The sequence below is a fragment of the Trachemys scripta genome, chromosome 4 (genome assembly GCF_013100865.1).
Source record: "Trachemys scripta elegans isolate TJP31775 chromosome 4, CAS_Tse_1.0, whole genome shotgun sequence".
In the NCBI taxonomy this organism is placed as follows: Eukaryota; Metazoa; Chordata; order Testudines; family Emydidae; genus Trachemys; species Trachemys scripta.
In genome coordinates this window covers 125,318,904-125,341,185 of record NC_048301.1, presented here as the reverse complement: position 1 = coordinate 125,341,185, position 22,282 = coordinate 125,318,904, and the positions used below count along the sequence as shown (strand labels likewise).

At 49.7% G+C, this 22,282-nt stretch overlaps 1 protein-coding gene across 1 annotated transcript; it reads left to right on the top strand.

The window, feature by feature from the left end:
- Positions 1–777: 777 nt before the first annotated feature.
- On the top strand, positions 778–21,664 carry PRELP (proline and arginine rich end leucine rich repeat protein). Its single transcript, XM_034767309.1, has 3 exons — positions 778–937; positions 12,360–13,314; positions 16,955–21,664. The coding sequence occupies exons 2-3, from the start codon at positions 12,375–12,377 to the stop codon at positions 17,128–17,130; spliced, it is 1,116 nt and encodes a 371-aa protein (XP_034623200.1). The 5' UTR covers positions 778–937; positions 12,360–12,374; the 3' UTR covers positions 17,131–21,664.
- The last annotated feature ends 618 nt before the right edge of the window (positions 21,665–22,282 follow it).

The following is a 22,282-nucleotide window of genomic DNA, read 5'->3' as shown; positions in this document are numbered from 1 at the left end:
GACTGTTACAGTCTATCAATTACATGCCCTTCAGAACTGTCTCCTGCACTGGGGACTGGGTCCACGTGGGGGGCTGTCTGGTCTATGGGTTGGGACCCCCGGGGTGGCTGTCACTGTCTATGGACAGGGTCCCCTCCAGGGTAATGGTGGCGGAAGGCTAAGTTGCTTTGTGCAAATGCTGTCTGCCTCCATTTCCTTTACAGATAAAAAGCACTACAACTCCCTTCTTTCCCCTCGGTTCTTTTTATTAAATCCCAAGAGGATTTAGGGTAAATAATAACAATCGGGGAGGCAGTAAAGCCTGGAGGACTTTTCCCTGCTATGTGTGAGCCGGCACCAAGAGCCCAGCAATTGCTTGGCTGCTTTTAGCAGGACGCAGAGAGAAAACTGAAGGGCCCCAATTCAGGAGAGCATCCTCATAACCCTTGATTATGTGCGTGGCTCCCACTGAACGCAATGCATGTGCTGTAAGTTAAACATGTGCTTAGTTTAAGTGCTTTCTTGACTGCAGGCCATGGTGAGAGATGAGGTCTTTCTAAAAACACCCAAAACATCTATTTGGTAATTAGCTTTGTTTAAAAACACAGTTCTCAACTGCCTCCGCAGCAGAAGGAAATGTTATTAAACGCGAGTCCGTCGGTAGGCAGGACGTGTGTGCGGATTAAATCCTGAGGAGCTTGGCTGCCAGATAAAGACGTTATTGTTGTCATTTTTCCCTCCTTCCCACCCTCCCTCCTTCCCTCGCTCCCACCCACCCTCTGCGAGAGAATCTTGGAGGAACAGAACCAGGGAAAACACACACACACACAGAGAGCTTAGAGGGAGGCTCACTGGTGTCAGAGCTGAACTGCAGTGAGGAAGAGGAGGAGGAGGGGCGGAGAGAAACGTTCCTGGGAATTAATAACAGAGAGGCAGGAGGAGGGGCAGGTGCACACAGGTAAGCTCTGGATAGGTGTTCTACTGGAGAGTGTTGTCACCTGGACTGATTATTACAACTGAGTCAGCCACCTCCTTTATCAGTGGGCTAATATTACAATTCACTTTCCAACTTCTGTGAAACTTAAAAGAAAAAAAAAACTTTTCTTTTCTTTTCTAGTTCAGCTGTTGGATCTTTCTTTCTTTCTTTCTCCAAAAGTAAAACTTGTTGGGAGGAGGGAGAGGAGGCAAGAAGATACCTTTAGGTCTGCAAAGCGAAAAGACAAACCCATGTGTGAGATAGTTGCAAATGCTGTAGACTGTTTCCATGGAAGCATAACTCGGGAACCCCTTCCTCCCTCCTTCCCCCCGACCACTACCTTTCACACACCCACTCTTTCTCGCTCTCGCTGACACACACACACATGTGCATGTCTAGTTTCTCAGCTATAAATGCAAAAACCAAGGTGCCTATTTAAATGAAAGCTGCACACCTTAATACCATCGCAGAATAGGAGTTGCACTGCGTCAGAAAAGAAGTGTAGAAGGGATATAGGGAGGAGTGGAGGCTGAGAGCAGGCAAGATTTCCTCTGCTACAAAGTCTTGACTTTTACTGGGTGGCAGTTAACCAAAACTTTTGTAGTTTTATTCTCAGCAGACATCGGCATTTGTTAATTCCTCTTCCTCTGTGTTAAACACAAATTTGCTGTTTCAGATCAAATCTCAGAAAAGCTTGGTAGGAGTTTCCAGGGGTGGGGGGGAGAGACACTCCACAAGTCGCTGCAATCTCAAGTTGGGGGTGGAGGGGGTGTGGGTGTTAACCCGCCTTTCCAAATGGATAGATGGAAAAAGAGCACACACTGTTTTGTTTTTCTGGGAAGGAGTGAATCAATTTCTTTTCTGAGAGGGGTGTGGGGGGCTGCACTGCGTCCCAGTTTCCTTCAGTCAGCTGGGGTTTTCAACTTGAATTTCAGAAGCTAGATCCCTGGCTCCAACACGCAGAGGGCAGAACCCAGGCTGCGTTCATATTTGGATCATTCCAAGGGAAAGGAACGCAGGATCCCCTACCCAGATTGTCCCAATGGTATAGAATCGAGACAGTTCTACTCCAGGACAGCCGGAGAGGTTTAACCCATTCCTCAATGCATAGATTTGATACTGCGCCTGGACAATATGGAGACATGAGGACCAAGGTTCATAGTCCCTGTTCTGGCAGAGGTGATGAGAGAATGAAGTGTAAAGATAGTAACCCTAACTGAATCCCTAGGAAAGAGATTCTGTCTATAGCCATGAGCAGAGACTTGTGTTGTACAGAAACCTCCTCCCTGTGTGGGCTGAGAACTGTGTGGCGTGGGGAAAGGGGGGGTGTGTGTTTGTGTGGTGCGGAGGGAGGGAGATTCAGCCTTGTTGTGACTCAGGGTAGGGATGGTAGCCCGAGAGAGAGAAGCAGTTTTCTTCGTCCTGGTCTCCATCTAAAAATGAGATTAGCCACGTTGCTCGGGGTTGTGAACAATTTTGCACCTTGTCGTTAGCTCGACCTATCCCCCACTGTAGCAGTGAATTTGCTACATCGATGGAAAAAAACTTTCTGTGGCTGTAGGAAGTGGCTACGTTATTGCAGTGTTGTAGCTGTGCCGCTGTAGCCCTTGTAGGGTAGATGTGTCCTAAGGAACCTGAGGTCCCAGCCCACCCTTATCAGATGTTTGGCTTCTGCTCCCTGCTCTGCAGCGCACGGCAAACTACGCAAGATGGCTCTAGAGGCATTGTTTTCATCTCCTCTGTCAATCACTGGCACTCCATATCCCAACCAGCCTGGGATCGTAGTGTCCTAGCCACGCAACTGCACTAAAGCTGCTTTCCCAGCCCTGACACGTGAGTGTACGGTTCATGCAGTGTGTTGTCCATACTGTCCTTCCCACTGGAGCAGTTGTGTCAGGAGAGAGATCTAAGTGCAAGGGGAAGGCTTGGAACAGAGGTGGGGAGAGGGGAATCTGGAGGAGCGGATAAGGCAGGTATCAGATGGCAAAGTCTCATTCCTTAGAGAGAGAAAGCAGAGGATCTGAATTACAGACAGTGCGGAACAAAGAGAGAGGCTCAGGAGTTGCACTGTATTCGCTTTGGAAACACCGATCCCATGATCTCCTCACGTCTGCTCTGCCAGTTCCACTCTGTGTGCAGCACAGAGGATCCAGCCATTTAGTCTGCTGGACAGGGAGGTTCTGGTGTGGGACCAGGGGCCAGTGCCGTAACAAGGGCAAGGCGAGTGAGGCACTTGCCTCGGGCGCGCAAAGCTGAGGGGCGCAGAAAAAGATGATGTCAGTGCGTTTGTCTGCAAACAGGGATCCCCGCACCACTCACAGGCAGGGCTCCTCTGGGGCCTGCCCGCCTCCGGCCTCCCGGCCCGTCAGCACCACTATGGCGGGGCCGGCTGAGGGAGGCAGCCGGGCGGCTCTGCTCTGGATAAAGGGGCCGTGGTGCCAGCCCCAGGTCCCCCCGCCCCACCCTGCCCGACTGGAAGCAGCATCAGACACAGAGCGGGCCTGGGGGTTAACCCCTGCAGGCCCGGGCAGGGAGAGGGGTGCTGCTCGGGAGGTGGGTGCAGCAGGGCTTGGGGCAATAGAGACAGGGGCAGGATGGGATGGGGGCAGCAGGGGACGGGGTGTAGCAGGCCATGGGGCAGCAGGGCATGGGGCAATAGAGACAGGGGCAGGATGGCACAGGGTGTAGCAGGAGATGGGGTGTAGCAGGCCATGGGGCAGCAGGGGATTGGGCAATAGAGACAGAGAGGCAGGATGGTACGGGGTGCAGCAAGGGCCAGGATGTAGCAGGTCATGGGGCAGGATGGCATGGGGCAATAGAGACAGAGGAGCAGGATGGGATGGGGGTGCAGCAGGAGATGGGGCAATAGAAACAGAGTGCCTTTGTTTCTCATTCCTTATTTCTTATGGAGATCACAGATTGGGAATCTGCAATCTCTATAATATATTCATTTTGTGTAATGTTTAGACGAATTTAATACATTTATTTAGGTATTTTTAATTTTTATTCCAGTCTATTGAACAAGTCCCTATGAAATTATAAGGAGGGGGGAGGGCGCAATTTTATGTTCTTGCCTCGGGCGCAAAAATAGCTAGTTACGGCTCTGCCAGGGGCAACCGAGGGACGGAGTGAAAGGAAAGGGTGTGGGGTGAGCCTGAGCCACCGGGAGCACAGATGCCATAGGGGGCTTCCTTAGCACTCAACATGTGCTCCGTAGCAGTGGTGGCAGAAGGATTGGAAGATACTGGGGTTGCTGAAGACGGCAGGCTGGGGTATATGGCACCCACTGTAAACTCTGCACCTAAATGGGGAAAAGATGAGGGAGAAATTTCTGTGGCATCTAAGTGGGGATCTGTGCTCCCGAACACCCATTTGCACGCACAGAAATACGTGGTCTGTGCTTGCTGTTTACACGGCCGCTTTTCAAATCTGGGGGGCTACGGTTTGTTTGCAGAAGGAGACACAGGCAGAGAGGGATGGATCGAAGAGAGACACTGGTGCTGCTGAAGAGCACAAGCACGGATTTTCTGTTACAATAACCCAGGAATTATCCAGCCAACTGATCCGAGCTAGTTTCCACCCAGGACACACCCCATCCACATGCATGAGTATGAAACCTTCCCTGCAGAAAATGGCTGCTGCGGCTGAGTCCCCGGGGTTGGATTAGCCAGTGGTATGATGGCTCCAGCCCAGCACAGATATTCTGTTGTTTACATTCTCACTCCAAAACCTATGAGGAGAATTGGTCCTTAGCATCGGGTCTCTGTTTTTAAAGGTACTTTGAGGACATCCGAGTCAGAGCGCTTGCCACACTCTCCTTTGTCCCATCACTGCTTTAAAGGCACGTCGGGTGCATGTTTAATATAAACTCGATTCTGCCATTTCAGCTCTCCAGCCCGGCTGAATAAAGGAAACCCCTGTTTTGTGTATATTAGGGTTATCAAACCAGCTGACTGGGAGCCCTGTTTGGTCAACCCAACGGATGACTCTGATTAGCTGCCATAACTGATAGACAAAAGGGATGGCCAATGAAAGAGCTTGCTGTTCTTATTTTAGGTCTCCCTCTCTGTTTTAAAGGGACAAGCACATGGTCTGTCCTAGTCTGTTCGTCACAAATGCTAAATAGTTGTAGGTTGGGGAGGAGGGTGGTCATCAGGTGCACAAGAAGGGGTAGGAAGTTGGGATCTCAACCAAGCAGCAACGAATGGAGGGAGAGGCAGTAAAGCGAAACTTTATGACTGAAACAAACAGAAAATGATCCCTGGCACCACTTATTGTAACAAGCTGGTTGTGCACATCCCTGCCCCCTACTGGACAGAATCAGAACTGCTCCTTTGTGTATCATAGACCCTATTCTGCATGGAGCAAATGCTTCATCTCAGGTAACTGGGGACTGTGTGGGGAAAGATGGCCCGAAACTGTTGCACTGAAGGTCTAAATGGCCATGGAATGCATCTCAATGGCAACTTGAACTACTTTATTCAATGAATTTAACTCCTTTCCCATAGGCAGTTCGCAAGTTTCTTGAATATACTTGTTATTGAGCCAATGCACTGTTGAATTTTTTTGATAGGGATTGATGATAAATATTCAGAAAGCGAGGTATTTTGCCTACTTGTGATTGGTCGGAAAGGTCACCTGCTATTGTTACTGCTCCCTGACTGGAGGCACTTGCATGCCAGTAGTTGGGAGTGCAAATCTAGTATTTGGTTTTTGTGAAAACTGGTGCATGTGACTTGAAATTCCTTCCTTGCTAACATTTAAGCCAGTAAATGCAATCACATGAATGTGGATGGAAAGCCAACACACAAGCATGGCCAAAGACAATTCAGTTAAACATCCAAACTTATTAGAGGCAACTATAAAGTTCGAAGTGGCCTCAGATTTGTTGAAACATCTCAAATTTCTGTCACATGCCTTCCTTTTGGAAGGTATTTTTAAGACCTGGCTGGAATATTCATTCCACATAACATTTATTGTGCATGTAGCTCCTTCTTGTGCCTGCGAATTGTTTGCAAATTGACCCAGTTTTCTATGAAGGTGTTTAATTTTTCGGAATAGTTTATGTGAACAAATTTCATCTTGTGGATTGTTTAACTGTTAAGCTCTTCATGGTGTGGGATTGGTCACCTGAGACACCAGGTAGCAGCTCAGATAGCAGGGTGTTGGTCATCCGAAATACATACAATAGATAGATGCACAGTAGAGTAAACAGTGGAGTGGATTACAGTAGGTTGCTAGTATTGTTTCTGCTTGCTGACATTTTTATTCAGCTGTAACGTAGAGCAAATAATGAAGATGCTTCTTTCTGTGCTGAATTTCTGGGCCAATAACTGTTTGTATTGAAATGTGGATTCCTAAAAAATTTCAGAAATAAACCACCACTCCCTCATGCCCAGCAACTGGCATGACGCTGTGATAGGAGCAGAGCAAACATACTGGGTTTATTCACAAAAATATTTGGAAACTTCGTTCCGTGTTATTCAACCAGTTCTGGTATGTTCACTTGAGTGACAGCCCTGTCCCCCGCCTCATGCCTCCCTCTCTCTCTGCTGGGTTCTGCCCCTGGGATCATTAACTCTTGAATAACATCACAATCAATTATCATGGAGTGATGTCAACAGTTAAGCATGACAATTGGAGAGAGGCCTGAACCAAAATCCCAGCTCTGAAGAGACACAAGGAGGAAGTACGCATCCCAGCTTTGCAACTGGCTCCTCCCTCCATAACGGGCTAAACCAAAATCCCAAATCCAACCCTCCTCCCCACCCCACTCCACCCACCTACAGCCTTTGTGGTTTTTTAAATCCAGATTGGAATTTTGGAGTGGAGTCCCGGGAAACAGCTTCAGACAAGGGCGATGGGGTTGAAAAAACGAGTGTGTGTACTGTGGGGGTTAGGGGAAACCAGAGGTAGCCGGATGTAGGCAATATCCCTGTGATGAATTTGTCAGTTCTCTGAGGCATTCAATGTTTCCCCCTCTCCCCCACCCTTACCCAGACTATGGTGAACCTAATATCCAGCAGCTTCTCGAAATCCCCGACCTGCCAGAACGTTGATTGAAAGCAGCAGGGCCGCAAGGGTTCTGCGGTTAAAGAGAGACAGATGGAAGCAAAGAGAAACAATCAGGAAAAAGAGGGGGTGGGGAAAGCCCAGAATCTCTTTGTGGAGAGAGTCAATTATTTAGAAGCCCAGGAATGCGTCCAGTCAGCTGGGCAGAGGTATTTCAAAGGGAGCCAAGTTGTCCATGGTCCAATGTGCCAGGAGCCCTTGGTGGAGGTTGCCAGCACGGAGGATGTTCCCCGCAGCTCTTGCTGCGTCTTCTCTAAGTCAGAAGGCTCAGCCTGGGCCAGGATGCAGTGCCAATCCTGCCAGTCGCGGGAGCTGTCTCTGGTGGTGTCAGGCGGAGGTGAAGAAGCTAACAGGCTGCCTGGGAAGCAATTTCCTTGCCGGAGAAAAGGGGCTGAAGGGCTTGTTTACCAGTGGGATTTTCCATTTCTCGACAAGCGCTGACAAACCTTTCCACTTCGCAGCCACGTGAGCCCTCGCTGCTGGCTTGTTAGCCTAATGCTGTTGACATTTCCCCGCTGCAGCCCGAAGGGGAACGTGACGGGCCTGTCTCGGGGCCTGTCTCAGCCCCTGTCTGCGCGGTTGGCATATAGCCAGCACCATCCCGCACTGGGCTCGTTGTGAAAGGCAAATGAAGTCTGTGTGCATACATCCCCCAGCGCCCAGACTCCGAGCTTTGTCTTTGCAAGGCTCCCCTGAAGTCCTGCCGAGGGCTGTGTGGTAGCGGCGCTGGGGCTGGGGTTAACAAGTGAGGTGGGATCCCGGCGCGGGCAGGAAGCGCCGCACATTTGAACGCACGAAATAAAGCGCTAAGCAGGATGGGGAGCACACATCTTGCTTTCTTCATTCTTTACACAAGGGGTTCTGCCTTCAGCCCTCTCTAAAGCCCTCCTCTTCTTCCTCTGGTCACACGCCAGACCATTGGCAGTAGCTTAGCCAAGTTGCTGCCTCATCTGACTTACAGTGGGCTGCGAGGGGGCAGGTAAGCAGGAGTGGCACAGTGGATCTCCTTTCCATTCTCCCTCTGGTCGCTACTCCACCCAGCTGAGTCTGGGACTCAGGAAGGCTGTGCCGCTTGGTTTCATGCACATGATCTTCCCTAGGTGCTGCTACCTCCTTCCTTTGCCATTGGCAGCCTGGGAGAGAATTTGATCAGTTTGTCCCGGCTCCTCTTTCTATCCCAGCCTGGGATTCTCCCTCTGAATCGGATGATACTTTTTGCTCATTGCTACTGAGCTAAATGGACCCCTGGTCTGATCCAGGATAGAAATTCCTACGTTGTCTCTGTCTATACTGTCAATTACATCTCTGTGCAAAACCATTATTCATTGGTTGATACTTGTCAGCCATAATCACTGGGCCTCTTCAGCCCTTCTATACATCACCTTAACGATACCACCCTGGGCTAATGCTCGTTGTAAAAAGATGAGACATGGTGGAGAAAGACAATGTGGTCTGATGGACTGACTGCAAGAATGGGGAGTAGCGACTCCTGGGGCCTCTTCTTGGCTCTGCCAGTGACCCGCTGTGTGACCTTTGGCCAAGTCACTTGACCTTGCTATGTTTCAGTGGCTTCATCTGTAAAATGGGGATATACTGATATGTGCCCACCTGCTTAGAGGTGGGGAGCAGGTCTGTGAGAATTGTACAGGTGGGATTTTCAAAGGGCATTGACCTAATTCATCTCCCGTTGAAGTCAGTGGAGCAGAGCTGAGCCAACGCTGAGCGCTTTTGAAAACCGCACGCTTAATGTTTGTAAAGAGCTATGCAAATGAAAAATGTTATATAAGTGCTAAGTATAATGTTATTACTGACACTGTTCCTTACCTACCTAGATGCTTACATGGCCCCATCATATAATATCAGAGGAGTTCCCAAACATTAGTGAATTCAGGCTCCCAGCCTCCTTGTAAAATATGATGGCTTATAACCCCCATTGTATAAACGGGGATACACAGAGATCAAGGGACTTGCCCATGGTCACACAAGGAGTCTGTGTCAGAGGTGGAAACTGAACTCCTAATCATAATACCTGGTCCTTCTACAGCCCTTTTCATCAGTAGAAGTCAGTGTCATCATCCCTATTCTACCAATGAGGAAACTGAGGCACAGTACACGGAAGTGACTTGCCTAAGAGTCACCAAGTAAACCAGTGGCAGAGTCAGGAATAGAACCCAGGTCTCCTGAGTCCCAGTCTAGTGCTCCAGCCACTTCTAAAAGCTTGCTTTTAAAAACACGTTGGACAAGCACCTGTCAGGGATGGTCTAGAGATTTGCTTGGTCCTGCCACAGCACAGGGGACTGGACTTGATGATTTCTCAAGATCCCTTCCAGCCCTACGTATCTATGATCCTGTGAAATCACACTGCTGTCTCTCAGAGCTCCTGCATTCTAGTCCAGTATGTAAACACGAGACCAGCCGTCCTTACCATCCCACCAGCAGCTGCTGGTCTGCTACTATCATCATTTAGTCTATTTACGACTGATTCATTGACTTCTGGCACAGCCACAAAACTAAACACGACGCATCGCGCTGCTATTTCCGCGGAGCGCGTTCTGAAGATGCAGTCCGTCTCTTTGGTGACACTTATAATGTTCCATCACGGTTCATTGACGGAAGGGTAGCCTCATAAGTGAATTATCACATGACCACGTGTCTTTATGATTCATGTAATCTACGGTGCAGGATTCGGTGCTGTCACTTGGTGGCACTGCAGTTAAAATATCTTTAAAAACTGAAGTGAAAGTATTGTTCAAAGCTGTTATGGATTTTTCGTGGTAGGAGGGCCAGGGAAGCCAAGAAAATATTCCTCATCCTTGCTATCTGTCATTCACATCCTAGCCACTGGGTATACTTTTCCCTTCCTCTCTATGCTTCTGTGCGCTACGTTATCCTTTGCCAAATAGATTACACTGTGCTGCTTGCTGCTTCGAGACCTCTACCTAGCTTCTTCCTCTCTAGATATTTAATCCATGAAATGACTGCAAACCCATCTCAACACACCAGTTCATAGTGAACCCCGTGCACTAGAAGATGGTTTATGATGGGCCTCGTGGCATAGAATGTCATTTGTCAGACGTAGATCTAATGATCAAAGCCACAGATGATCCTGCTAGGAACGATGAGCCTCGTGCTTCAGGGAACAAACCAAGCATTAAACCGCCTGGGTTTGGGGATGAACTTTCTAGACTGTTCTCAGTGGTGGCAGATGACAGAACAAGGAGCAACGGTCTCAAGTTGCAGTGGGGGAGGTTTAGGTTGGATATTAGGAAAAACTTTTTCACTAGGCGGGTGGTGAAGCACTGGAATGCGTTACCTAGGGAGGTGGTGGAATCTCCTTCCTTAGAGGTTTTTAAGATCAGGCTTGACAAAACCCTGGATGGGATGATTTAGTTGGGGATTGGTCCTGCTTTGAGCAGGGGGTTGGACTAGATGACCTCCTGAGGTCATCTAGCAACCCTGATATTCTATGATTCTATGATTTCATACTTCATTATATAAGGGCTCCTTCCTCCCCCTCAGACACATGTATTGGAGGCTGTGTGTGTGCGTATTAACACACAACAGTTTGTGTGTGTGTGTGTGTATGTGGTGGAAGGAGTGGGGTGAGGAGGAGGTGAAAAGAAAGGGTGAACTAATGCAGAGATGCGCACACACAATATATATATATAAAACATAAAACGAGATGGTCTTGAACAGATTTCCCTGGGCAGTACAGCTAATCTCTCTCTCTCTAGTCTGTTCCGGTGAGATGCCCCTGGATTACCCAGTCCCGTATTACAGACCCAAAAGGTTCGGCGAAGACAAGCGTGTGAATTTGGGGGGTGTTTACCCGAGCTGGTCCCAAGCAGCGAGCCCCCTGCAGTTCACACGTCACCATTCATCACCCCGCCTGGCCTAAATCGCTGCACACTGTCACGAACTCTCACGAGGACAATGCCTCTGAAAGGCAACCCGCCGAGTGGCTTTTCATTGCTTTGTACAGGAGCAGGTTTTCAGGCTATAGCCCCCCCCTGCAAGATGCCCAGGGCCTGCAGCTCCCCCCTAGATCTATGGATGAGCAGGCTGTTACTCCCTGGATCAGGCCCCTCATGCTTGTGTTCAGAACCTGTGGAGCAACGAGTGATGGGAATCACGCTTTGTGCAGTTGGCTCTGTATCTCATTAATCTGTTCCGCTCACTAGGGGCCCATTTCACACAATGGCTTTTTGCTGTGATGTATTTCCCTGGGGTTTACTCCTGGAAGCAGTAATGTGACAGGAGACACTGAAAGGGGAAGGCACAGTGAACATCGGGGGGAGGGGAGGAAATGTGGCTTCAGAGCACTATTCTCATCCATGCCAAGGGGTCACAAATTCGGTTTCGTTTTGGAACAGACGCTCCAGGAGAACGGGACCCAGTCCCACGTCAGTCAAACACAATGCACAGAGATGGACCCGAACGCCGGAGCCGTTTGCATTCGGCTCCAATATGATTTTACACGGCAGAGCACCCGGAGATTAAGAAAAGGTGCTGCTAGGTTCTGTGCTGAGCTCTTGTTCTAGCAGAGATGTTGGCTGGACTGGCAGGTCTGAAGGTGACCCACAAATATATGGAGCCAGAATCTCAGCTGGTGATTCAAAGTAGCACCTGCGCTGACTGGAGTGCAGCTATACCATTCCCACCTGCCATTTTATATTCCAGGAGCAATTTTCACCTCTGTCTGTTTGCAGATTATTCAACCTAAACCTCCCCCACTGCAACTTGAGACCATTACTCCTTGTTCTGTCATCAGTGCTGCCCCACTAATTGGCTAACCAGCACAATAGCGGACCCTGCGTAAGGAGGAAGGGAGGATGGTCTTGTTGCTGAGGCACTGGTCTGGGACTCAGGAGATCTAGATTCAATTCCCAGGTCTCTCACAAACTTTTCATTTCCCTGCCGTTGCAGGGCAGTGGGCACTGGTGAGCCTTGGTCCTACCGGTTCTTGGCCTGCAGCACATAATGGTCTAGTTTCCTGGGGGCTCCTTGGGTCTCATTTTGGTTGTTGGGTTGGTGTGCAGCTGGTGTTGGTACCTGGGATATATAGAGGTGGTCAGATTAGACTATCTGGTGATTCCTTCTGGTCTTAAAGTCTGTGACCCTATGACTTCCTGTGTGACCTTGGGCAAGCCCCTTGATCAGTCATTGCCATGGCTCCCCGTCTGGAAATGAGGGATAATTACTCTTCCCTGCCTGGCGGGGCATGGTGAGGGTAAACTGGTTAGCGTTCGTGAGGGGCTGATACAGCTGCGATGGGGGATACATAGTGCCTAGACCAGCCTCTTTTTAACAAACCCTGTTGTGCTCCCTGCAGGTGAATTGCTGGACCATGAAGGCAGCATTCAGATTGCTTCTCCTCCTCATCCTTGTGTTGATCTCTGAAGTGAACGGGCAGAGGCAGAAGCCTCCGCGGAAGCCCGCGCGGAAGCCCGCCCGCCCGACTCCCGAGCCAGTCGAGCCAACAGAGCTGCCTCCGCCCCTGCCGCCGGGTCCCCCCTCCGTCTTCCCGGATTGCCCCAGAGAATGCTTTTGTCCTCCAGACTTCCCCTCGGCCCTCTACTGTGACAGCCGCAACCTGAGGAAGGTGCCCCTCATCCCTCCCAGGATCCACTACCTCTATCTCCAGAACAACTTCATTGACAGCCTCCCGGAGGAGTCCTTCAAGAATGCCACGGAGCTGAGGTGGGTCAACCTGGACAACAACCGCATCAAGAAGTTGGACCGGCGGGTGATGGAGCAGATGGACAGCCTAGTCTTTCTGTACCTGGAGAAGAACCAGCTGAAGGAGGTGCCATCCTTCCTGCCGGTCAACCTGGAGCAGCTGCGTCTGAGCAGGAATCAGATCTCCAAGATCCCCTCTGGGGTTTTCAACAAGCTGGAGCACCTGGTCCTCCTGGACCTGCACCACAACAAGCTGAGTGATGGAGTCTTCAACAAAAACACCTTCAGGGGGCTCAAGAACCTCATGCAGCTCAACCTAGCTCACAACATCCTGCGGAAGTTGCCCCCTGGGCTGCCCAGTGCTGTCCACCAGCTCTTCCTAGACAGGAACAACATTGAGGACATCCCCGATGACTACTTCAAAGAATTCCCCAATCTGGCCTTCCTCAGGCTCAACTACAATCAGATTTCTGACAAAGGGCTGCCCAAGAACTCCTTCAACCTCAGCAACCTGCTGGTTCTGCAACTGGCGCATAATAAGCTCACCACCATGCCCTTCATCAACCCCAAACTGGAGCACCTCTACCTAAACGACAATTCCATTGAAAGTGAGTTGGGGGTAGCAGGTCGGCAGGCCTACGTGGCCGTGGCTGGGCCTGGAGGGAGCAGACGTCCCCCAGGGACAGAATTCTTTGCATCGGGAGATTGTTTCTTTCAGTGTGAAACCCACCCACAGGGTTCCACTCCCTTCAAAACACAACTTGATGTTTAGAATGGGTTGGTGGCCCTTTTACATGGGTGCATGGGGCCAGGTGGTGGAAGGGCCTGTGCTTAGGAAAAGGATGGTCCAAAGTACTACTCGCATTTCCTGCTCTGCCACGATTTTTCCCATATGATCCTGGACAAATCACTTAGTCTTGTCATCTGTAAAATGGGGATCAGACTTCCCTACCTCCCAGGGATAAACGCATTAAAGACTATGAGGTGCTCAGATACTACAGTGATGTGGGGGGCTCACATATGCACCTAAGATAGATGGAAACAATACTGCTTAACTTTCTGGGTGTTGAAGCTAGCAGGGCTACGGGATGCAGAGGGGGACAAAGGGAGAACAGGGCTATGCTGGTGAGCACCTCTGCAAATCCATCAGAGACAGCTTCACACGGATTTAGGCGAAGAACAGCGATTTCATGGGACAGGTGCCAGGCCATGAAATGCATAAACACAGCAAATGTAGGAATAACAAAGGCCTGTTCCCAGCAGACCCAGATGTTTGTGCTATCGGAGCTCTCACCACCTGCTGCCCTGGTTGAAAACATCTGCAGGGAAGCAAGAATGCAGAGCTCCTTCCAGAAATTCTCTGCATGCAAAGGAGGGACACACACAGAAACCAGCCCAACTCCTAATATTTCGGGCTGCAGAGTGGGCTGATGGAGTTTTGGTAGCAGAGCAGCATAGGGGATTATACACCTGTAAATCAGTAGTCCCAAAACTGTAGTTAAAATCTAAATACCTTTATGGCTGGCAGTTTATGACAGCTATGCCTATAGACTGTCACATTAGTGAAAGGACCAGGGGAACCCATTGATAATAGCAATGAAGGATGTAATCTCAAAGTCCTTACTTAGGAATATCTCCCCCTTAACTTCAATGAGAGTTTTGTCTGAGTAAGGACTTCTAGATTGGACCCTTATATGCCAAAATGGTCCACCATTGAAGAACAGCCACCTCTGAGGTGGAACATGGCAACTATAGTGGTCAAGGGAAGCGGCAGTAGAGTACTGGTATCCAGCTTATGAATACACTGGGGTTTGATCCTGGGGTTTGATCCAAAAAACGAAGCGAGGAGCAAGCAGTTTCAAGGTGGAGAACCCTAGTGGAACTAAGTTGTCATCACTGAACGTCAGCAGTGCCGGTAGAAAAGGACAAGGAGACAGAAGGGCCCAATCTAGGCCTTGCTTAAGTAGCTGGACTGGCCCACAGGGACTAAAGAACCATCAGCAACCGACAGGAGCCCCAAAAAGCCAAATAAGGGTCAATTTGGGCCAAGTTTTAACTAGGGGGGAATTCGGGGTCAAGTTGCTGACTGATCTGTGATGTAGTTATTCAGCACAGCTATGGTATACTAGTTAAGGCAGTATATGCTGCAGGTTAGAGAGAAACCCATGTTCCATTCCCCTGTGCTGCCAATTGTCGGCATTTTATCCTGAGCCTTGGGACATTTGGTGGCTTTTCTAAGTCTTCAGCTCCTGGAGTCATGTATTCAGTGAGAATCTCTGCTTTTATTTTCTTTAAAAGCAAGTTTCTAGCCCTCGTGGTGGCAGAGAAAAGCCTGAAACGTGCTCCCCTAAAGGGCTTCCAAACAGAAGGCGAACAGAAAGAACCCAACCATTTTTTTGATGTCTTGGTTTTTAAGCCAGTCTTCTGACTTTGGGGGGCCTGGATCATCATTTTTGAAAGCCTGAGGTGGGCAATACCGATTTCCCATTGTAAAGTATTTCTTTTCTCCCTTTCATAAAGCGCCACGGTATTTCTCACCTTTCACTTGTTAAGCACAGATTACTCTGGGAGCTTCCTGACAGAACTCATTCACCTCTGTCTTCAAGGCTACCCCACCATAGCACCCTTCTCTCTGCCCCACATCACTGATAGAGACACTATAGAAGACATTAGGAAGTGCAGATGCAATCTGAGAGCACCCCAGACACCCTGCAATCGCAGCAGAGCCCTGGGATCACGGCACACACAACATACGAAAAATAGACATGAAAATAAGCCCCAGAATAACTACTCACGGCTAATGCTCTCTCTAGCTCCAGGGTTTTCCTGCCTCTTGTGATGGCTTCATAATGGCAGCAATGATTAGCAATACTTTGGGCTATTTTTATAGCTACCTATAGGGATGGGAGGAATTATAGCTTGCTGTTTCCTGGAAAATCACCCAATCAGGAATATTCTTAGGCCGATGTGAGTGAGTCCCCAGCTGCGATAGTCAATTAGAAGACATGAAGGGTGGTGACTACACCTTCTCGGTGGCCTGCTGGAGTGCTCACTTGTTGCAGGACGTCTCATTGTTTGCTGGAGTTAATGACAGAGTGGAATCTCCAATGCCTGGCTGACGTTTTGAAGGCTGGCTTTGGAGCTCCGCTGGGGCTGTGTGTGCTCAGATGATTTGGTGACGCCAACGGCTGATGTAAGATTCCTCTGGTGGAATCGTAAAAGCCATGGGGGCTGAAGGGCAGAAGGACTGGAGTTTGCAGCTGGATAGCCAGGAGAGGTGAGAGGATCTTTAGTAAATCCAAGCACGCTGGACTGATGAAACCTGCTATGTCTATAGGGGGAGAAGGTGCCACATGAGGGAAGCCATGTCATGCAGGAGCTAACAGATTGGGTGAGCCTGTTGGTTGGCTTGACACATGGAGCTTGGCGAGGTGATCCACCACCTGGGACACTGAATTCAACAACAGTGGTCCAGGGATCCCTATGTTTTGGTAGACAAAAGGAGACTTGGGATGCCCACATGGCTAGAGTTAGGGTGACGTGCAGCTCAGTGCTTGCAGATCCCCGCTGACAGAAGGACAGGCAACTCTGCTCTCTTGCTCTCCTTTGATAGAGAGGTATGTTTTCAGACAGGTTGAGGTCCTGCCTCCTAGTCCAGGGGCACAATTCCCACCCATGGAATGAATCCCGGGTGCAAATGTGAGTCACTGTACCTCTGCCACCCGATTTCCCCCGGGAGTCAGCTAGTTAGAACAAGGACTTAGAGTTGCACCCAAAATCCATCGATGGGTGCAATACTCTAGGTGCAAAAATGCACCCACAAAGAAGGAGAAAGTGTGCCCCCATTTGCACCTAAACCGATACGTATTTCCACTGTAGCATCAGCACCTATTTACTGCAGTGATGTGCTCTATCAATAAGACAGATGCATAGTTAGCTTGTCCCAAGAGAACGGACATACCCAAGGAGATACAGGGGTAAAGAGAGGAGCAACGGAACCCTCCTCTTCCTTTGGTGCAGTGAGAGCGCCCTCTTCTGTTTCAATCTACTTTAACTACGGGATGGGGTGGTATGCACCAGAGACAACAAAGCAGATCTCTTGCAAGCCCCTTAAGCACTAAGTGTTCACTGAACACCATAGATGGGTAGATGGATGGGTGTGATGTAGAGTAGATAAACTCTCAGCATCTCTCACCTGGAATCAAATAAGCTCTTCCAACCCATGCCATGCTCTCTCTTCCCCTGCAGAAATCAACGGGACCCAGATTTGCCCCACCGCCCTGGTCACCTTCCAAGACTTCTCCTCAGATCTAGAAAACGTGCCCCGGCTCCGCTACCTGCGCCTGGACGGCAACCAATTGAAACCTCCCATCCCCTTGGACCTCATGATGTGCTTCCGGCTCCTACAGTCAGTCGTGTTTTAACTCTCCCAGCAGTGCCACTCTCCCGGGACTTCGGCTTTGCGCAGACAATTGACTCCAGTCTATGTCAGACACTTGGAAAATATCTTGTTCCCCCATTCAACCCACCCCACTCACCCCTCAACGCTCTGTCTCCTCTTCCTCCCCCCTCTCTTTCCTCCTTCCTCAGCTGCAAGGAGCCCCGCCGCCGTTAGGTGCAGCACAGTACCGCCCTGTGGATGCTGCATGTATCTTATAGGAGTGCCCTTCCTGTCAGATACCTGTAGTGCCCACACAATGGCACTATGCCACAATAGGCATCCAAGGCCTTCGTGTAAATGGGGCCCTTTCACGCCTACCCTTTAGGTCAAAGTCAGAGAAGAGGTGCTTGCTCAAATGCCACCTACTTATACCCAGCATGCAACTGCCTTTCCTTCCCAGGTCTGTATCTCTTCCAGTCATAGGAACCATCTCCAAGTGGACCTGATCTTTGTAGGCCTATCAGCATCTCCTCCCAACTCCAGCAGACGGTGGTACATGAGCTTTGTTTTGGGAGCACCCAGTGATGGAGGGGCTGTCTGGCAGATGGGAGGGGCAGGGAGCCTGGAACAGGACAATGATCCGAGGCAATTATAGCTGCTTTATGAGACAAGGCGATTTCATCCCCAAAGCTGCAATAGCTGGCAAAATAACCCAAGTTGTCTTGGGCACCGAGATCCAGTTCAGGTGCTTCTCTTCCAAGGGCACAGAATTCATTCGAGGTGGGCGTTGGGAATCCAGGTCAGGCTCTACTTTTTTCCAAGTCCTCTCCTTGGCCAAAATTGGTGCAGCTCACACTTCACTGTGGACGATCCTAGGGAAACCCAATGGGTTTGCTCAGCTATTGTGTCTTCGGGCCACATTGGCGCTGGACTCACCCACCAACTTCATGCCAATGAAAGCTGATGAAACCTCAGAGGTTCCCCACTGAGCAGAAAATTCTGGGTACAGACACCATATAGGCATGTGGCAGGCCTGCAGAGCCCTTGGGTGGGTTGAATGTATTCACATGGAAGAAAATTCATGCAAACAAGCAACTTCCTCAACCACATGGCAGCTTCTTGCGGCACCATGCTGGATTCTATCGCAATTCATGGCAGCCAGGGTTACCAGCAGGTCCCCATCGCCAACTCAGATAGACCCCATAAGGAGTCCCCATAAGGTCCCACATTAAAACCCTATGGATTATAGGAATCCTGGTGGAGTACCCCTTTCATGTACGCACACACCAGTCTGCCCTTGTGTCAGAGCAGTATGGGCATCAACCATCACTGAGAACTTTTAAATCAAGATTGGATGGTTTTCTAAAAGCTCTGCTCTAGGAATTACTTTGGGGCAGTTCTCTGGCCTGTATTACCCAGGAGGTCTGACTAGATGATCACAATGGTTCCCTTCTGGCCTTTGGAATCGATGAATCTATGAAAAACCACAAAGAGGGTGGTTTTTGCTCGGGCTGGTGACCTGCAGCCGGGTCCTTCCTAATACATGCGGCTACTTTGATTCCAAAAGATGGTTTCGAGACAGAGTAATTCCTCGAGCCCAGAGCTTAGGGTAGTTTGTGAGGCTTGGGTCTGCAATGGGGCTAGATAGAGAGACATCTCAAGGCGAGGGGGAGATGGATTAACTGTGGCTCTACACATTAGGGACAGCTTGTGATGTCATGGCACTGCAGCACTCCTGCATGATGGGGTCAAGTCCAGGAGCTGGTGCTGAAGGCTGGACATTGCTAGGGCCCTGGATTTTGCATTGGTAGAGCAGAGCGATCCTCATTCTGGGAAACGGGGACAATAGGCAAGATCTGTCTTGAAAGCACCACCTTTTTGCAAGCAGACAAATGCTTCCTCTGTTCCATTTATGGGGCACCACAGTGACACCCAGTGGCCAGAGAGGGTAACGTTGGCGGGCAGTCCTAGGTTTCCCAAAGATCAACATTGTTCCTGTTTAAAGGTAGCTGGTTACGTTAATCCCATTCATTCCCTCTGGGTGGATCTGACCTGAGCCATTTGTCTTATTTAAAGGTGGCAGGTTAGAGTAATGCCCGGTGCATTGTGGGGATCCCTGCTTCACATTCAGAGACGTCAATCCGGATTTAGTCCGGCAGAAGTGAGAATTGTCATAAGCTACAGTCCCCCCCAGCTGTCCACTTGGGAGTGCATATAAGCACAAGCGATGTCGTTACACCCTGAGATGGGCCTGGAGCTCTTGGGGGACCAGAACGATGGTGAGAAAGCTGCAGCTTCCCCGGGCACTCCCCATCAGAATGAAACACCCTCTGCCCATCCCCGTCGCTCCCTAGAAAACCACTTGCAGGGGGAGCAAGAGGAGAGAAGAGAGATGTGAAGAACAGAAGAAGCTGCCCAGCCCACTGTCACGGCTTGCTTTAGCGTCCTCTTCTCACCACCTCCTGCTGCCCTTCACGCCCTTCCTCCGGAGTCCTCCAGCATCCCATCGAAGGTCTCTATCGCCTTTCTTCAGACCCTTCACTCGCCTTCCCCAGTCACTTATTCCCTCCTGCCCTGTCTGGGTGAGAGCTCTGCTCAAAGTCCCTGCTTGCCCCCCCAACCCCCCAAGATTCCTCTGAGGTTTTAAAGCAGCCTGAAAAAGTCTCTCTTAGTTTGTCGATCCTGTTCGCCAACTTCAAGCCTTAAGTCCCAGGGCCAGATCCTTCAGCTGGTGTAAATTGGCTCTGACTTCAATGGAGCTGCACCCATGGACGCCAGCTGCGAATAGTGCCCTCTTTATCCCTGGGGACTCCATTGAGCTCTCTTCCCCTCTGTGCAATGGATGCTTTGATCCTCTCCAGCACTATGTGGGGCAGCACCCAGTGTTGCCTGCTGAAACTCAGAAGGTGTCTAACATGCGTCGGGCACAGTAGCAATATTGCCACAACCTAGTGCCAACTATTGCATGTGGCCCAATGGGCAGAATGAGGCGTGACTGTGTCCTGAGTGGTTTTGCTGTTCTGCTCTGCACAGGACGTAGGTTTTCAATGATTCCTCCCCCCGAGACTCCATCTGCGTGCTGCTGGGTGACACACGCTCAGCTCGGATCTTGTGGCCTGGTTCCTCTCTCCCACAGACGAATCCCTTTACACATCTCAGCAAAGATGTGCATTCGCCAACTCGGTGGCCTGCTCACCTCAGTGACTCAAATCCCTCTGGATCCCTGCGATTTGCTCTGCCTCTGGTATTAGCCTCCTCGGCGTGATCTAAGCATGCGCAGCAAAACAGGTCCAGTCTTTCTCTCCCTTACCCCTGTGCCGCTCGCTTTGAACTCAGCAGGATTCTGCGCGGGGTAATGGAGAGCAAAATTGGGCTTGTGGCTGTAAGCGACGTCCCTAAGGCTTGACTCTCCCCCCGTCCCCGCCTGTGAATCCATTGGGGCTCCTCGTCTTGGCAGATCTTTGGATGTGAATCGGCAAAGCTCCATGGTCTTCAGTGGAGCAGAGCTAGCAGGGGTTCCGGCTGATTGGTCTTTCCCCCTTCACATTGGGATTGCATTTGACTTACAGCTGCATTGCCTCCATCTTAGCAGCTGGAAGGAGCTGGGGTGTCATGAGCCACCAGTGTGTGTGTCTCTCTCTCTTTCTGTATTGCACACAGCAACACAACACCGTCATATCACTCCCAAGAAGCGTCTCTCTCTCCTCTTCTCTCTCTCCAATACTCTCTCTGCCCCCCACCACATACACCCCTTTCCTTTACCTCCAACCAGATCTCTAGCTTTGGCATTGCTGGGTAAGACGTGCCCATTACACTAACCCTCTCACCATTTCCTCTTCCGATCCTGCCCTGCTCTCGGTCTGGTTTCCCTTTGGCTCTCTCTGTAAGCCTATACGGCCCTGTGGAGCTGCACAGATTGAACTCAGTAGCCGACGGTGTATGTGCAACCCCCTCTTCCATCCAAACCCCCCCACTTCAGCCCTCAAAGCCAATGGACTCCCATTTACATCAATGGGCTTTGACCACGTCCTTAGTGACCAGACAGCCCCATTGTCCCCTGGACACGTCCTCCCAGGAGCTCCTGTTGGAGGTGCATGCTCGGAGTCAATTATTTTAACAGCAATGCAGGCGTGAAACTTGCTCTCCTACCTATGTCCGCGGGGCCAGATTCAGATCTCAGTGACGCAGGGGTAACTCCACAGTCACTCCGTTGATCTCAGTTGAGTTGCTTTGGATTGTGACGTGTAGAATGTGATCTCCTGGTCTCTCTCCTAGCCTACCTTGCATTATGTTTCATTCTCGGTCGCTTTACAGAACCAAACACCGCTTGTACCTTTTTCATTTTGAAAAAAAAAAAACATTGGTTTTTTTTGAGGAGCTTATTTTTTTTATTCTACTCCCAGTTGTTATATGTACGGTTCTCTCCTCCTTCGCCACTGCATACATAGGGGTCTGGGTTTCGTTTCTTTCTGATTTTCCGTGTTTATGTTCTGGACCAATGGAGGATCGTTTTTTAAAGGAAAAAGAATCTGTTTTAAATCGGTGTTTATAAACAAATAAACCCACTAGCAATTGTCTCCCTTGAATTCAACCAAAATGTGAACCCTCTGTGAGAAGAGGAGGTTTTTAAAGGCACAAATGGGAGTTAGAAGTCCAGCTTCCATTGCAAATCGATAGGAGTGATCCATGAAAATCAGTGGGAACTAGATGCCTTAACTCTCCTTTGTGCCTTTCAAAATCTACCTGCCACGCTCCAGGGATGAGCTCCCAGTAAGCAGTAGAGAGACTGTTAAGATCTACTCATTCCCTCCACAAACATTGTGAAAATTGCAAATTCCAGGCAGGTATTTTTGATGAAACCCTCGTCTCCAAATGTTCCTCAACGGGATTTATTGGGTTTGACTGGTTTCAACGTTAAACCTGGAAACCTTATGTATATATTTATATATCTATATGTGTATATATACCGGTACACTGTACATATATAGCTATATACATACAGTAGCTCTCAACTGATTTTAGCTCAATGGTATTTTCACTTCTTCTCGCCCGTGGCAGTGAAAATAAAACGATTCAAAAAGAAACCTGGAAGTGCGGTCAGAAAATGCTGCCTAGGGACTTGTTAGCAACTGATGTGCTGATTATTTAGTCACTCCAAGGGTTCTCTCGGATGCTGCCCATCGCACTGGTGTCTG